Source organism: Canis aureus, chromosome 27, assembly GCF_053574225.1.
Source record: "Canis aureus isolate CA01 chromosome 27, VMU_Caureus_v.1.0, whole genome shotgun sequence".
Lineage (NCBI taxonomy): Eukaryota > Metazoa > Chordata > Mammalia > Carnivora > Canidae > Canis > Canis aureus.
The window spans coordinates 27,935,174-27,952,278 of NC_135637.1; the positions used below are offsets into that span (position 1 = coordinate 27,935,174).

A 17,105-nucleotide genomic window follows, 5' to 3' on the forward strand; every position below is an offset into this window, starting at 1 on the left:
AAGGAGCTAAGATGATGGTTTCTAGGTGAAAAGGACAACAAGATTCAAATTTAAAAAAAAGGTCACTTACTTTGAAACTTCCTTTGGTGCTGCTGACCTGAAGGTAAACACCCGCAGAATTTATGATTTTCAACATCTTTAATTTTTCTTCCCCTCCAGGGTCATTTCTGAGTAACCCAAAGGTGGGCATTACTGACCATATACTTTCTAAGCATATAATGAAAAACCTCTGTGTCACAGAGTATGTTCGGCTTTTTATCCTTTGCCTCATTAGAAAGTCCATGAACTACTTAATGTTCTCAGAGGATATAGTTTCAAAATCAAAATCAGCACCACAGTAAAGCATTCCACTGCCAAGCTGATCAGTGGCCTTCAACTAAATATCAAGTATGGAGAGATGATGAAAGAAAGCCCTTGCTTCAAACTTCAACTTTCTCAAGGTTGTGATGAACATGATAAAATTCAATGGTGAGAATTTCAGAAACTAAAAAGTGAAGCACACAGAGATCGTAATTCCAGTCAAAGTTCTGAAAGTGTCAGAATGTGAAAGATGAACTTTAACTGATCTCTAATATTTGTTTGAACTTAACAGGGAGCTTCCAGGTATTTGTTTTCTTTTAAATCCAACCTCAATAGTTTTCAGTTTGGTAAGGATAATTAATTGATGTGCTATGATCAGAAATAATTTCAACACTATTTCATAATAGTTATTTCCATGATCGACCCTTAAAAACTAGATCGATACATTAAAAGGTATATTTCAATTCTACTCTATCACAAATCCAGTTACATATCTAAATTGATCTTATGCAGTATTCTTATCAATATTTAGAAAAGACAAAATAAAACAAATGTTAGTACAAAAAAATGAGGCATATCCTAACAGGCATAAACTTTCATTTTTATACTAATGATAAGCAGAAAATAAGTTTTCCTCCAAACTCGTACATAGGTGGCAAAGTTAGCAACTGTTTTATTTTATTTTATTTTTGCAACTGTTTTATCTAAAGACTGGAACCCACAATTTCCAGTCAAAATTCAGCAACGGGTTAAATTATTTTATTCTCATACGAATTTTTTCATAATGTACCCAAAGTAAGCCATGAAATACTTTTCTTGAACACAAGACTAAGAGATTTTAATCCATGACACTAATTCATTACTTGTGGTACTTCTGTTTCCTGAGGTATTATTCAGTTTCAATTGTTCACTTGTAGACTCACACACCTTAAATAATGCTGACCTTCCAGTGTACTACTTTTATCATAATTAAAATATAAGAAGCATTACTAGCAAGTGTTTTACTGTGAAAAATTGAGAATTGTACCTAAAACATAACAACCTTAGGGATAAATAGGAATTATTTTAAAACTAAAAGCTATAGCCATGAAGAAGGTTTTAGCGTTGAAAAGAATTTGGAATTTTACAAATAGCAACAATATCTCTTTGCATTTTAATCCTTTTATTTCCTCTGATCATAGTGTATGTGAAAAAAGTTAGAAGATACACAAAAAGAGCGTGAATATAAAGTATCTGGACATTTTCTAAAGATATGAGAGTAAGTGTTGAGAAAGTCATTTCCATATTTTGATCAGTGACCAACTTTGTTCCTGTTAGAGCTGTTCTATTATAAGCTACAACATAAACAGTAAAAACAAAGTTACTCTTACACACAAATGCCAATTTCAAGAGGCTAAAGTGTTTTAAGCCCCAAAGAAATCCTAAAAAGGATTTATCTAGTCAGTCATTTTTGCCACACAGCAAGCAGGGATGATCTACCAGCAGTTAGATTTCCTGTACCTTGGCTTGGTACAGAAAATGGAGAGGAGGACCTGCTGCTCTGATTTCCTTGGTCAAGACATGCTCTGCAAATGTGTTGTCAGCAGCCATCAGCTAGTCAAGAAGAGGAGCCTTATGAACTGTAATCTGGTATGTTTAAACCGTTCTTTCTACATTTTTAAATAACATCTTAAGGTAACTTATGACTGTTAGCCTGCTCCTTCAAACAAGGTCACTCAGACAAGCCATATTTTATGATTCATATTCTGTCAAACAGATACTATATTTTCTCTCAATTACTAGGTTTTACTGATCAGTGTTCTTCTTCTAGTACCTTCCACTTTTTTTGTGTGTGTACCTTCCACTTTTATGGAAATGTCTACAGTTTTGTATTTGTTTCACTCTAGTTTGATTTTGGGGATTTGTAACAAATGTACTTAAGGCTATACATTTTCTTCTGAGCATACTTTTGGTTACACCGCCAGGGTTTTTCTACGCCATGGTCTTTGTTCATCACTCTAAACAGTTTACGATTTCCACTTTCATTTCCTTTTTCTTCGTTCAACATAATAAGCACCTGTTATATGTCAGGCACTGTAATAAGACTCGTATCCTATCTAAAATAAACTTATTTTTAATTATTTAACCAAAATTACTTGCACATGTAATCCAAATGTTCAGTTTGAGATTTTTATGACTTTCAACTTCTAATGTGTAGTTATGCCAATAAACATAACCTAAAATATAATCTGTTTTTATCTATTAATACCTAACACTGGCAGAGCTTACTGAGTACCATGTACTATTTCAAACACTTTATATAATATTTGTCAAGTGATACTCAAATCCTATCTAGTTATTACTTTTCTTAATTGGTCATTTACTGAGCATAGTATTAGAGTTAACAGCACATTCAAGGGCATTTGTTTTTTTGTTTTTTTTGTTTTTTTAATTTTTATTTATTTATGATAGTCACAGAGAGAGAGAGAGAGAGAGAGAGGCAGAGACACAGGCAGAGGGAGAAGCAGGCTCCACGCACCGGGAGCCCGACGTGGGATTTGATCCCGGGTCTCCAGGATCGCGCCCTGGGCCAAAGGCAGGCGCCAAACCGCTGCGCCACCCAGGGATCCCGGGCATTTGTTTTTAACTGATCCCAGTTTAGCTTTTAAGTGAATCAATCATAGAATATATACCTTAATGAGCAGGACCTTCATGAGAAACATGGAGACCTCCTAACCTAGTATCAACTATTGCTCAAGCTTTAGCCAAATTTTGGTTGAGGGTGAGGGCCAGAAGATAAGATACTGTGAAGCTCCTATACCTCCTTTAATGCTTTAGCGGCAGTATAGTTATGAGGAATTAAAAACAAAGATCCTTAACTGAAACTGCATGAATCAAAATTCAGTATCTACAACTGACTAGGTTGTGTGACTTTGGCAAGTTATTTAAGCTTCTGTGCCTGTTTCCGCATCTGCAAAATGGAAACAGTAACCTAATTTACAAGGGTTTGTGAGGATTAGATGACATTATTATATGTAAAGCCTAAAGCAATCAGCACTCTATGCATGTTACCTATTATTAAAAGTTTGGCTTTGAATTCTTCCTCTATGTAGGCACATGGGTTAAGTCTCAGAGGTGCTCACATTTGGAGCTAAGAAGAGGCTTATAAATTCTGACCTTTTCCTGGGAAAACTTCACCTGAGAGAGTGAAGGGGAAAAATAAGTGACTAATGTCTCCTCAAAAGCAAAGAATTTTCCACCAAGGAAACTAAGCTTCTGTCTAAATGCAACCCTTCTGCTCACGGTGAGCCAAAGGACTATTACTGACCAGCTGACCGTCAGTGAGATATCTGGCTAGGAGCCTTACAGCTAACATTGCTGCTAGAACTTAAGGAACAGAACCAACCACACAGCTGTCAGTTGATTTAGAGCCACATCGCACAAGCTCCTGAAGGATGCTCTAGACAAATGTACTCTTGGACAATATGGAGACAAGTTCAGAGAGTCAAAGTAAATGCTTAGAACTTTTATAGCAATTTGGCACTGCCATGACTTTTGTATTTTATACTAAAGTATAGGTTCTCATGGACTGGAAATATAACTTGTGTCTCTCATCACAGAGTATTTCAAATGCTACCCTAGAACTCACCTATAACCCTATTCCTAGCAGTGCTATGTTGTGTCTGCTCTTCTATGCTAGGTGGCCATCTTTTGGGGACTGGGGCCACAAATGACAAAGGAGACGAGCCAGTATTATTTTGTTGTGTCATGCCCCGTTCTCTCTGCTCATGCAATAATCAAACAAGGAGCTGCTACAGTTAAGACGAAGAGTCATTTAAATTCCACAAACCACCAATTTTAAAGGACTGTCAAATGTATTTGCTGTAATTGGTATTGTAATTGGGACCTCTAGAACAGAGATGCTTTTTGGGCAAATGTGGGTTTTTTGTTTTTTAAAGGGAGAGAGAGAGATGGGGAGGGGCAGAGAGGGTATCTTAAGCAGGTTCCATGCCCAGTGTGGAGCCCCTTGTGGAGCTCAATCTCACAATCCTGAGATCATGACCTGAGCTAAAATCAAGAGTCTGATGCTTAACTGACTGAGCCATGCAGGTGCCCCAAATGTCTCCAAAAATTGTTTCATCACGATTCTATGCATTCTTTCAACAACCACAGAACAATCTCATTTCTGTATGCACAGGTCAGAGTTCTAGCTTTTCTACAACCTGTTGAGGCCACAGTAATCCCTAAGGACCAAAGAGAATATAGGCGGCGCAAGGGCAGGTAGCAAGTGAAGATTTGGAATGTCTTACGGTTTCTACTTTGAAAGTGGAGAAAAGACTGGACCTCAACGGTTTAACAGCATCACTGATAGTATTCCAAAGTATTTTTCACTAAAGGTTTTCAGAACCATCACACCACAAAGTTACCACTTAACTGGTCAACCTTACCCAAGGAATGCAGATCAGCATGATGCTAATCACCAGTTATAAAAATCCATCTCCACAGAAACAAATACTTAACTACTTAAAAATAAAAGCAGATGATGTTCTTCACATCTGAAGAATTCTCAGTCCAACGCTACCAGCCTAGAACAAGAGGTAACTGGTACAGAATTCTCACTTGGTCATTTCCACTAGGCCTCTCAAAGCCACGAAAACTCAAATGATACTTAGGAATAAAAGCCAAAATTCCCCAAACATCTAGCAAAACAATACTTTAAAAAGATACTTAATACTCAGGTCAAATTTAACCATAGTTGCTCCACCTCGTTTGTTAAGTGTGCTGCTACACTCACCGAAGCCAAGCCTGGCACTTTATCAAGGTTAAAGAACTCATTAAAGTCAAATTCTCCTGGGGACTGCTCAGGCAAGACGGCGTCCCTTGGCACTTCCTGATCAGCAGCAGGCTCCTGTGCGAGGATGACCTCCACCTCATCCTCTTCGGCCACTCCTCCATTGCACTCGACTATGCCTGAAAGCAAAACCAGGACAAAAATAGTCTGATCAAGTGAACCGCTCTAGACTTATTGTGTGGCCTCAGCCATCATCACATGTGCAAAAGAGCCACAGACAACTTTAAAAGCAGACCTCGTGTGCCAATACAGCATGCAACAGCACGATTCCTTTCCTATGGCTAAGGGAGGAAAAAAGCCTTAATAACAAGCCAGAATGCCAGCACAGTGCAAGAAGGATGATGCACATTCTTTTTCTAATGGGATTTTTTTTTTTTTTAAAGATAGTTTCTGCAAGTTTCTTACTGTGTAAAAATGGAACCAAATTAATTTGCCCCTGCCTTCATCCGTGTATCTGCATTATCATTCTAAATCAGGGTTTGGCAATCTAAGGTATTCATGTGAAATCTAGCATGAGGGCAATTTTCACTTGCCTTCAGGTTGGCTGTAGCTCATACTTCAAGGCAAAGCTTCTGGGAAGCCTGACCTGCCTATTCGTTTTTACCATGCCCAGAAAAATTAATTACTGCCTTCTTTATAACCTTTATGTTGTCTCTCAGAGTACGTTGTCTCTCAGAGTATTTATCACACTGTATTGTAGTAATTGTCTTGTGAGACTGAGCTCTCTGAAGACAGGTAATCTGCTCTAATCAGTTTTGTTTTACTCTGTAGTGCCTGGTAAATTTAAAACCAAGTATCATTCACAGTTATTGTTAGGATATGAAGGTAGGGTGTAAGTGAAGCTACCAAGTGTTAACATTTAAGGAATCTAAGATCTTTGTTTTAGCAGGAATATGGGCAAAAGGCAAAATCCTTGGGATAAGAAATGTTTTTCTTTCAAATAAATGCACTGTAAGATACTAGACTTTTTGATTTGAAGAACAGAACTCCCAAAGTGTCACCCTGCAAAACCACCTATGTAAGAGCGGCCTGTAGTTTCAAGATCTACAACAGATAAGAAAGACCTTCGCGGTGGCAGAGGGGAGGGGAGGGAAGGATTGCCATCTCCTGGGCCCATCCCTTCTTAAAAGTCCCCAGTAGTTACCTCAGTCTCGTTATTTTTTTATTTTTTTTTAATTTTTATTTATTTATGATAGTCACAGAGAGAGAGAGAGAGAGAGAGAGAGAGAGAGAGGCGGAGACATAGGCAGAGGGAGAAGCAGGCTCCATGCACCAGGAGCCTGATATGGGATTCGATCCCGGGTCTCCAGGATCGCGCCCTGGGCCAAAGGCAGGCACTAAACCGCTGTGCCACCCAGGGATCCCTCAGTCTTGTTATTAATCAGACCAAGAGATGCTAAATGCTATCAGTTGCTTTCATTCTAGTAATGCTTCAAAAGCTAGACAGCAAAGCAGGAGACTAGGACTAAAGGGCTTGTCTCAATACCAGCCAAATGGCAGAAACTTCAACCCTAAGATGGCATCAATACCGTTCTACACCATGCCGTGTGTATTAAGGCAGCACCATTCCTCCACAGGGGCAGCTGCCACTTAACCACCCTGAGCCTTCTGGAGCCTAGGGCAACCAGTAAGACAAACTTTGTAAGCCACGGACAAGGCAATCAGCAGTCTCTCCATTGGGTTAGCACATGCTTACTGCCAAATAGAAGCAGATACTATTCCTTAAAGACTGACATTTACATACATTTATTTATTTATTTATTTTTAAATAAATTTTTTATTGGTGTTCAATTTGCCAACATACAGAATAACACCCAGTGCTCATCCCGTCAAGTGCCCCCCTCAGTGCCCGTCACCCATTCACCCCCACCCACCGCCCTCCTCCCCTTCCACCACCCCTAGTTCATTTCCCAGAGTTAGGAGTCTTTATGTTCTGTCTCCCTTTCTGATATTTACTACCCATTTCTTCTCCCTTCCCTTCTATTCCCTTTCACTATTATTTATATTCCCCAAATGAATGAGAACATATAATGTTTGTCCTTCTCCGATTGACTTATTTCACTCAGCATAATACCCTCCATCCAGTTCCATCCACGTTGAAGCAAATGATGGGTATTTGTCATTTCTAATGGCTGAGTAAAGACTGACATTTAAACTAAAATGACTGCTTTGGTGGAGATAGTAGCCTCACTTTACAAAGAAACAGAGTCCTGGAAAAATGAACATTTCAATAGCCTGATCAATGCCCAGTGTGTATTCTTGTCCACTAGAACACTGTTTCTCCCTGACCCACTTTACCTGGCTGAAGCTGCCTGCCCACCTTAAACTGATGAGGAACATTTTGCTGCAGTTTTGGGTCCCAACTTAAGAATGAAAGGTGGAAATGAGGGTCTGTATCTGGCTCATACATTTGCAAAAAATACTTTAATATATCTTCTATTCCTCTTATTTTGTGTTAATGTGGAACACCTCAACAGATAAATAGCTTTTGCAAGCTGTAGCAGTGTTCTATATGCAATTTTATGCCACTGTCAAGCTCTGGAAAGCAGATGGGGGCCTGTCAACTGAGAATGGGTCTAAGTGGGTAGGGATGTGTACTGGCAGACAAACACAACTGGCCATTTAGGATAATACACTCAAAAGGTAGAGACCCAGGAAAGAGAACTAAGGGGAAGTTTTATCACGTTCAGAAGGCCCACATACTTTCATTAGAGAGAACACAATTTTTTTTTTTTTTTAAGACCAAAAACATGCGAGCTGTGCAAGGAGGGGCAAAGGGAGAGAGAGAGAATCTTAAGCAGGCTCCATGCCCAACACAGGGCATGATTTCACAACCCTGAGATTATGACCTCAGCCAAAAATCAAGAGTCAGACACTTAACTGACTGAGCCACCTAGGCACTCCTAAAATGTTCTTTTCAATCAATGGAGGGTTTTAACCATTGCTGACTTCTTTTTTTCCCTGGTTACATGTGTTAATGCATATTCAAATTGTTTTATTACCATTTATACATCACCTAGCACTGGGCCCCATGTAGAGTGAGTAGTTCATTACACATCGTTCTTAAAAATCATACAGGAAAGGAATAGGTTTGCTTTGTTTACTGCTATACTCTCAGCACTAGGATGTACCTGCAGAGAATGGCTACATAAAAAAATTCCACAGAGGGGTGCTTGGGTAGTTCAGTAGGTTAAGCGTCTAACGCTTTGATTTTGGCTCAGGTCATGATCTTGGGGTTGTGAGATCAAGCCCTGAGTTGGGCTCCATGCTTGACGGGGTGTCTACTTGAGATTCTCTGACTCTGCCCCTTGTCCTGGCCCCACTCGCTCTTAAAAAAAAAAAAAAAAATTCCATTGAAAGTTAGAATACAGATACAAAAATGGACTAAAAAGCACTCATCCCCCCCCCCTTTCATTCTTGTAGCCAAGATGAAATAATGGGATACTGGTTTATCCTAAATACACTTGCTAAAATAGCCTGTGGACCGTCTGCAATTAACTATTGGGGTGAGTGAGCTAGGACCCCTGGATTTCACTTGAGACTCTGCCATGAAATCCATGTGACAGGGTCTTAGGTTGTCCCCTCTTTCCAGGTCTGTCTCTGTGTGTATAAGATAAGGAGGGGACATTATCACACCATTTGGCTCATCCACTTGTTGATATAATATGAATGGGTGAAATTTAGATTACACCTCAGTTGAGAAAAACATGTGCCGTCCCCTCACATACCCAGCAGCAGCCTTATCTTTATCATTATGTGAAAAGACCATGCTTGGCTGGTACTGCTTTAGCCTGAGAATGACACAAAGGCATGTCTCAAATGCTATTTAAGAGAAATATCTCGCAAGTTACCCATCACTCTTCCGCATCACCCCAGGGAACAATGTGTAACAGCATAAAGATAATGATGATGTCTATTGTGTCTTAAAGATACTTAAAAAAAAAAGGGGGGGGGGGCAAGTGATTTCTCTCTTTTCCCTAAATAAATTCCACTAGCTCACTTTCTGCTTAAATATATTTTAGCCTCATAATTTTAAGGTGGCACTGATTAAACACTTATATTAAAACAGTTTTCTACTTTTGTTGACTAGTATCGGCCAAAAGGTGTTTTCCAACTAAATCTGAAAGCTGAAGAGAACTAGAATTTACTCAAGAAGTGCCCACAAGAAACTAAGCTCTCATGTTCACATCTGAACTTTAATGCTAAAAGTAACCCTTGATATTATGAAGTAGGCACTATCTTCACCTTACAAAAGAACCAAGCCCCCTATCAAGAGTTTTAGCAAAGATTATACATTTGGTAAGCAGAACTCCAATACTCAAACTCACGCTAGCCAGCCTGGCTCTTCACTACCACTTCTCAGGATCATCAGCCCAAGACTGGCCACCCTAAAGCCAGGCTACTGCCCTGAAAATGAGTAGTGGGCCCCCAGCTCTGTATCAGTCACCTCTCACATAGTAGCTCTGGCTTTTTCAGTTTGATAAGGAGATATCCCACCACATCTCATAGCTAACGGAGTCTAGAAGCCAAGTCACAAACAACACATGTAGGAAGTTCTAAAACCACGGTGAAGGTGGGCTCTGAAGTACAAAAGGACTTGTTCAACTCCCAACTTGACTAATTACTTCCTCAGTGTCCACAGACAAGTCCCTCAAGCCTCCTGAGTCTCCATTCACTCAACCACAAAAGTACCTGCCTCACAGGGCTGTTAGAAGGATTATACAGCCAAAACACTTAGCACTGTGCCCAGTTCTCAATTAATGAGACTCCTTCACTATTTCTACCACTTTTCTGATCTCTAGGGAACCCTTTTGTGTACACAGTGCTCTTACAGGGCAACGTGAGACTTCTCTGTTTAGCACTGCAGGCAGAACAAGTTGAGGATGTAATACACACCTAGTAAATTCACCTGACACTTCCTAGTAATTGGTACAGTTATTCCTAAGTGCATAATTAAGACAATTAGAAGCACATCTCATATTAGAAGAGTAAGCTTCCCTCTCAAAGTTTTTGCTTACCTTCCTTCACGGAGGCCGTCCTTCGCCTTGTTCTCTTTCTTCCCTTGTGATCTTCTTCCAGTATCTTATCATCAAAGCCAGTCAGCTCAATGGTTTCAGATTGACTTGTGGGTCCAGCTGAGAACCATTCTGGTTCTTCTTCTGTGTAGGAATCATTTCTTCTTCGCTCACCAAAGACACGCTTACTATCCCCAAACTCCCTCTGGAAAAGTACACAATGCAAGATAAAAAACAGGTTCTACTTAAGGCGTTTCAACCTGAGTCAAGGTCTTGATGTGTTAGGTAATGGTCAATTGATACTACGATTGATACTGCAGATACTATGCTGCAGACATGGAGCCCCTCCCTGCCCCCAGCACTCTGAGCCTCTTTATCTGGCTGAAGAATGGGCTGTGTTCATCTGGCATCTCAAAATAACCTGCTAGAAATGAAGTGCATATGAAGTCCCTAAGCACATGTGGGGTGAAAAGATCTAGAAGACAAACCCTGAATCGCTTGTCCTTATAGTCTCTCTCTCGGTCTCTGTCTCTCAAGTCCCGCAGCTCCTTATCACTAAGACGGTGATCCTTCTCAAAGGTCCGAGCAGAGATTATCCTCCCACTGCCAATCCTTCGTCCGCCAAGCAGGCGAAGCCCATCATTTTCTTTTTCCAACGGGCTTCCTGAGTGCCGGGAACTAACAGCAGCCGTCACGTGGCAGCCCCCTCCAAAGCTTCGTCTTTGTGGGCTGAGAACAACATCTAAGTCATCTTCTTTCACGCGCTCTCGTGGATCTGAAAAACACCAGAAAGAGAAAGTTAAGCAAACCAGCAGGGTACTTTTCCTTTCTTGGTAGTATGTCCATGATTAGTGGTGATGAGGGTTTTGGAAGAGTCACCACTGAAACAGGTACAGAATAATGTGCATATTTAAGTAAGACTGAGTCTTTTGCTTTTTCTCTCTGGAGCAATAAATGTACTTCATAATAAATGATTTTTCATGATTGGTCTCCATAATCCCTTTATTTTTGACTAAGGCCTTATCTACATAATTACTAGAAAAATAATTTGCCAATTATAGTAGGTGTATTTGGAAAAAATAACTACCTAAAAAGCTGAAGTGTTTCTTCAAAAAATGGTATTTAACAGGTGGATATCCACATGCAAGAAAATGAACTTGAGGAGCCCCTGGGTGGCTCAGTGTTTGAGTGTCTGCCTTTGGCTCAGGTTGTGATCCTGGGGTCCTGGGATTGAGTCCCACACATCAGGCTCCCCACAAGGAGCCTGCTTACCCTCGCCTCTCTGTGTCTCTCATGAATAAATAAATAAAATCTTAAAAAAAAAGAAAATGAACTTGAATTGATACCTGGTACCACATACAAAATGCAAAATAGATCATAGATCTAAATGATATAAAACTTCTAGAAGAAAATAAAGGAGGAAATCTTTGTGACACTGGGTTAAGCAGAGTTTTCTTAGGCACAACACCATGACCACAATATATTAAATGAAAAAACTGGGCTTGATCAAAATTTAAAACTTCTTTAAAAAGCAAAATAAGATCTAAAGCAAAATAAAATCTAAAGCAAAATGAGATCTTTCAAGGATTTTATTTGACAGAGAGAGAGAGGCAGAGAGAGAGAGACAGAAACAGAGCAAGCGCGTGCACATGCACGCATAAGGAAGGAAAACAGTAGAGGGAGAAAGAGAAGCAGACTCTCTGCTGAGCAGGGAATGTCATGCAGGGCTCCATCCCTGTACCCTGAGATCATTCATGACCTGAGCCATAGGCAGATGCTTAAATTACTGAGCACCCAGGTGCCCCTGAAAGATACTCTTCTAAGAATGCAAAAACAAGCCATAGACTGGAAGAAAATATTTCAAAGTATATCTGATAAAGGAAGGACCTGTATCAGGTACATATAAAAACTCTTCAAAATTAAAACACAATCGGATTAAAAAATGGACAGGGACACTTGGTTGGCTCAATGGTTGAGCATCTGCATTTGGCTTAGGTTGTGATCCCGGAGTCATGGGATTGATCAAGCTCCCCATGGGAAGCCTGCTTCTCCCTTTGCTATGTCTCTGCCTTTCTGTGTCTCTCTTGAATAAATAAAATCTTTAAAAAAAAAAAAAAGTGGACAAATGCTTTGAACAGAGACTAGAGGATATATGGATGGCAAATAGGCATAAGAAAAGATACTCAACATTATTAGCCATTAGGGAAATGCAAATTAAACCATGATACTATTACACATCTAATAGATTGGCTAAAATCTCAGACTGATCATTCCAAGTGGTGACAAGGATGCAGAATGAGTGAACCTTCATACATTGTTCATACATTGCTGGTGGAAATGTAAAGTGGTATAACCATGTTGGAAAACAGCTTGGCAGTTTCTCAAAATGTTAAACATACATTTACTATAGGACTCGGCCATTCTACCCTTAGGTATTAACTCAAGAGAAAAGAAAGTATACACCCATATAGAGACTTATACATGAATGTTCATAGCAGTTTCGGTTAATAGTCAAAAGCTAGAAACAGGGATCCCTGGGTGGCGTAGCGGTTTAGCGCCTGCCTTTGGCCCAGGGCGCGATCCTGGAGACCCGGGATCGAGTCCCACGTCGGGCTCCCGGTGCATGGAGCCTGCTTCTCCCTCTGCCTGTGTCTCTGCCTCTCTCTCTCTCTGTGACTATCATAAGTAAATAAAAATTAAAAAAAAAAAAAAAAAACCTAGAAACAACCCAAATGTCCATTAACAGGATACATGGATAACCCGTGGCAAATTCATAAAACAGACTACTACTAGGCAATAAAAATGAACTATTTATACAACCAACATCATGACCAAATCTTAAAACTACTGAGTGAAAGAAGCCACCCAAAGGGTGCACACTGTAGGATTCCACTTATATTGAATTCTAGTAAATGTAAACTAATTTGTAGCGACAGAAGGCAAATCAATGCTTGCCTGCAGGCGAATGGGGGCGGGTGTGTGTGTGTGGGGGGAGTATGAGGAGGGATTCAGAGGTACCAGGGAACTTTTGGGGGTGATGGAAAAGCTTATTGCTTTGATCATGGTAATGGTTCCAGAGGTGTATGCATCTATCAAAACATCAAATGGTACACATTATGTGTAGTCTATTGTCAATTATACTTCAATAAAGATATGAGAAAATCAAACCTGTCACCACACAAAAATCTTTCCTAGAAAAACCAGAAAACTGAAGTCCAAGTGAGAAAATTCCTTCAAACTTTTCACCAGAAACAGTAACTAAAATGCTATGTACTTTTCCAGAATTTTCACACCATGTCTCCATGTTTTCCAAAAACAAGACACAGTACGGGCGAGTTCTTAATTTACAGCTGAACAACTTAATATTTCTACATATGGACATACCAAAGTCTACGTAACCCATTTCTACCCCTAGACATTGAGTTTGCTTACTAGTTTTCATCATTTAATAAAATCTCTGAGCACATCTTTAATGATTCTCCTAAAATAAATTCTCTGCTCGAGGGATATCACTGCACTAAGTGTACTGTAAGATTGTATAGAAGGATCTTCTATCTCAAACTAGAGTCACCCCTATCTTCTTTGCCCAGTCCCAAATTTGTTTTATAATGGGTTTTCCTCTTATCTCTAAAAAAGTTCTTGCAATAAGTTCCTTGACTAACTTCTATACTGCTAGTCCTCCACTTCACATTTTGTTTTTTGTTTTTTTTTTTTTTTTAAGATTTTTACTTGACACAGAGAGAGGGAGACAGCACATATGGGCACACACAAGTTAAGTAGGCAGAGAAGCAGAGGGAGAGGGAGAAAAGCAGGCTCCCAGCTGGGCAGAGAGCCTGATGTGAGGCTCAATCCCAGGACCCTGGCATTATGACCTGAGCTGAAGGCAGACAACTGACTGAGCCACCGAAGCACCCCTCTTTTCTGGCTGAAATGGGAAAAAGTATGGAAAACCAAATTTGAGCCCAGTTTCAAACCATATCCAAACCATGTATTCAGACCATAATCCACTATTAAGAATTGTTATTTATTTATTTATTTTTAAAGATTTTTTATTTATTCATGAGAGGTAGAGAGAGAGAGAGAGAGGGAGGCAGAGACACGGGCAGAGGGAGAAGCAAGCTCCATTCAAGGAGCTGGATGTGGGACTCGATCCCGGGTCTCCAGGATCACGCCCTGGGCCAAAGGTGGAGGTAAACCGCTGAGTCACCAGGGCTGCCCAAGAATTGTTAGATTTATACCAGAGAACTAGTTTCACATATGAGACTAAGCATAACTGGATTTCTAGCACAGCCTTATGCTCACTACCATGCTCCCTTATCATATTCTTACTCTGTTTCCGCTATCAATGAGGGACAGCACTACTTTTAATTCCAAAGCATACAGTCTAATGCTATCTACTTGCCACTGCTCTATATAGGAAAGCTGATTTTTCTCTACATAGCAGATTGATAAATCAGTTTCCTGATAATGACATTTTCTCTGAATGTCATTTCTCTGATAAAACTCTCAGCGAAGAACGACATTTTCTCTGAATGTCATTTCTCTGATAAAACTCTCAGTGAAGAACGAAACCAGTGACAAAGAAATCTGCAATTCCAAAACTGGTCTCCGACTTAACTTTGCTCTCCAAAACCGCTGCCTCAACTTCTACCTCTCACCTGCTATTCTGCGCACAAGAGAAGGCCGCTCTGCATCCAACTCTTTCTTCAGACTTTCCACTGGCGAGTTCCGCCCTGAAGCTGGGTAGAGAGAGGCATGCCACTTTTCAGGGTCCCAGACACCGTCACTACAAATCAAAAGGTACCAACAGTTAGCACTTGCACCCAGGAACCACATACGTGGTCTAATTCCTAAATTTCTTTAGGTAGTAAGTTATGGAAACCCCTTTCCAATATAACACTTGTGGTTGCCATCAGAATGGTTATCTCTTTTAAGATGAAAACAAAGAGCTACAGACAGTCCCTGACTTACAGTGGTTTATTTTTTATTTATTTATTTATATTTATTTTTTAATTTTTAAAAATTATTTATTTATTTATAGTCACACAGAGAGAGAGAGGCAGAGACACAGGCACAGGGAGAAGCAGGCTCCATGCACCGGGAGCCCGACGTGGGATTCGATCCTGGATCTCCAGGATCGCGCCCTGGGCCAAAGGCAGGCGCTAAACCGCTGCACCACCCGGGGTTCCCACTTACAGTGGTTTAACTCAAGACGGTTCTACCTTGCAAAGGTACACATTCAGTAGAAACTGTATTCTTTTTTTTTTTTTTTTGAAAATGTGCTTTGGGGGATTCCCTGGGTGGCTCAGCGGTTTAGCGCCTGCCTTTGGTGCAGGGCACGATCCTGGAGTCCTGAGATCGAGTCCCACGTCGGGCTCCTGGCATGGAGCCTGCTTCTCCCTCCTCCTGTGTCTCTGCCTCTCTATCATAAATAAATAAATCTTAAAAAAAAAAAAAAGAAAGAAAAAGAAAATGTGCTTTGAATTTTGAAAGTTTGATCTTTTCCCAGGCTATCAACATCTGATACAATAAACTCTTGTGATGCTGCACAATGGCCGTGAGCTGTAGCTCCCAATCGGCCACTGAGAACCCAAGGGTAAACCACACCATTCTGTACCCAACTATTCTGTGTTTTACTTTCAATACAGTATTCAGTAAGTTATAAGATATTCAACACTATTATAAAATAGGCTTTGTGTTAGGGTGATTTTGCCCAACAGTAGGCTAGTCTAAGTGTTCTGAGCACTTTTAAGATAGCTAGGGTAAGCTATGATGTTCAACAGGCCAGATGTATTAAATGCATTTTTGACTAAATATTTTCAACTTATGATGGGTTTACTGGAACATACCCTACCGTATGCTGAGGAAGATCTGTATTAATCCAATAATATTTTGTTGTTTTTCATACAACACCAATAGTCAAAGGTGAGTCTGTGGTTTGTGTATGAATGAAACATGAGACCACAAACCCTGGGGTGCATGGGGAGTATAGTAACCATGCCTGTCCTACAGAAAGAAGATGCTCCATGAATATTGGCTGGGTTACTGAAGGAAAAAAAAAAACCAGTTGACTGAAGATCAGTATACAGGAGGGAGAAAAAGCTCTCACTTGAAGTAGCTCCTGGAATGCTTGATATTTTACTTTTCCAGAATTTCTATGCATAGTCTGTTTTTCCCCACAGGCAGAACAGACAGCACTCAAGAACATAAAAATGTGTGATGTGGCTGAGTGAAGTAAGTCAGTCGGAGAAGGACAAACATTATATGTTCTCATTCATGTGGGGAATATAAATAATAGTGAAAGGGAATATAAGGGAAGGGAGAAGAAATGTGTGGGAAATATCAGAAAGGGAGACAGAACGTAAAAACTGCTAACTCTGGGAAACGAACTAGGGGTGGTAGAAGGGGAGGAGGGCGGGGGGTGGGAGTGAATGGGTGACGGGCACTGGGGGTTATTCCGTATGTTGGTAAATTGAACACCTATAAAAAATAAATTAAAAAAAATTTTTAACCTCAAAAAAAAAAAAAAAAAAGAATAGGATTGGGTGGAGACTTTCAACAGAATAGTGCAATGTCCAGGTGTTTTCAGTTGAGGATACTCTAAATTCATTTTAACATGGATTTTTTTGATATCTCATTTTTTTTTTTGCCATCTCACAATCTCAAGTTGTGTTTGTAAGAGTCAAATAGCAAGTGTATAAGTAAAAGCAGCAACATAAATACTTTCCAGTGAGATACATTTCAATAACTTTGGTAAGATTCATATTTATCATTAAAAAATGTAATAAAATAAAAAAAATGTGTGATATGGGTTCTATTTTGTTACTCCCTAATAATAAGGTGGCAGAGTGCGCAGAGCAGAAGTTCTAGAGTCCGATGATCTGAGATGGAATTCTAGTTTCGCCGTCACCACCAGGGACATCCTGGACAAGTTAATAAGCTATATCCTTGAACTCTTC

At 40.0% G+C, this 17,105-nt stretch overlaps 1 protein-coding gene across 10 annotated transcripts in view; it reads right to left on the bottom strand.

Moving 5' to 3' along the window:
* Positions 1–17,105, bottom strand: part of EIF4ENIF1 (eukaryotic translation initiation factor 4E nuclear import factor 1) — a 47,860-nt gene that overhangs the window by 15,263 nt on the left and 15,492 nt on the right. For 7 of the 10 annotated variants that reach the window (XM_077874401.1, XM_077874402.1, XM_077874404.1 and 4 more), the window contains exons 4-8: positions 14,805–14,932; positions 10,635–10,921; positions 10,150–10,351; positions 5,075–5,250; positions 71–97 (exon numbers count right to left, since the gene is read on the bottom strand). In XM_077874401.1, the coding sequence (XP_077730527.1) occupies positions 71–97; positions 5,075–5,250; positions 10,150–10,351; positions 10,635–10,921; positions 14,805–14,932 (820 nt within the window). The remainder of the gene's footprint in view (positions 1–70; positions 98–5,074; positions 5,251–10,149; positions 10,352–10,634; positions 10,922–14,804; positions 14,933–17,105) is intronic. The other 3 variants (XM_077874405.1, XM_077874398.1, XM_077874397.1) reach the window with 1 other exon arrangement.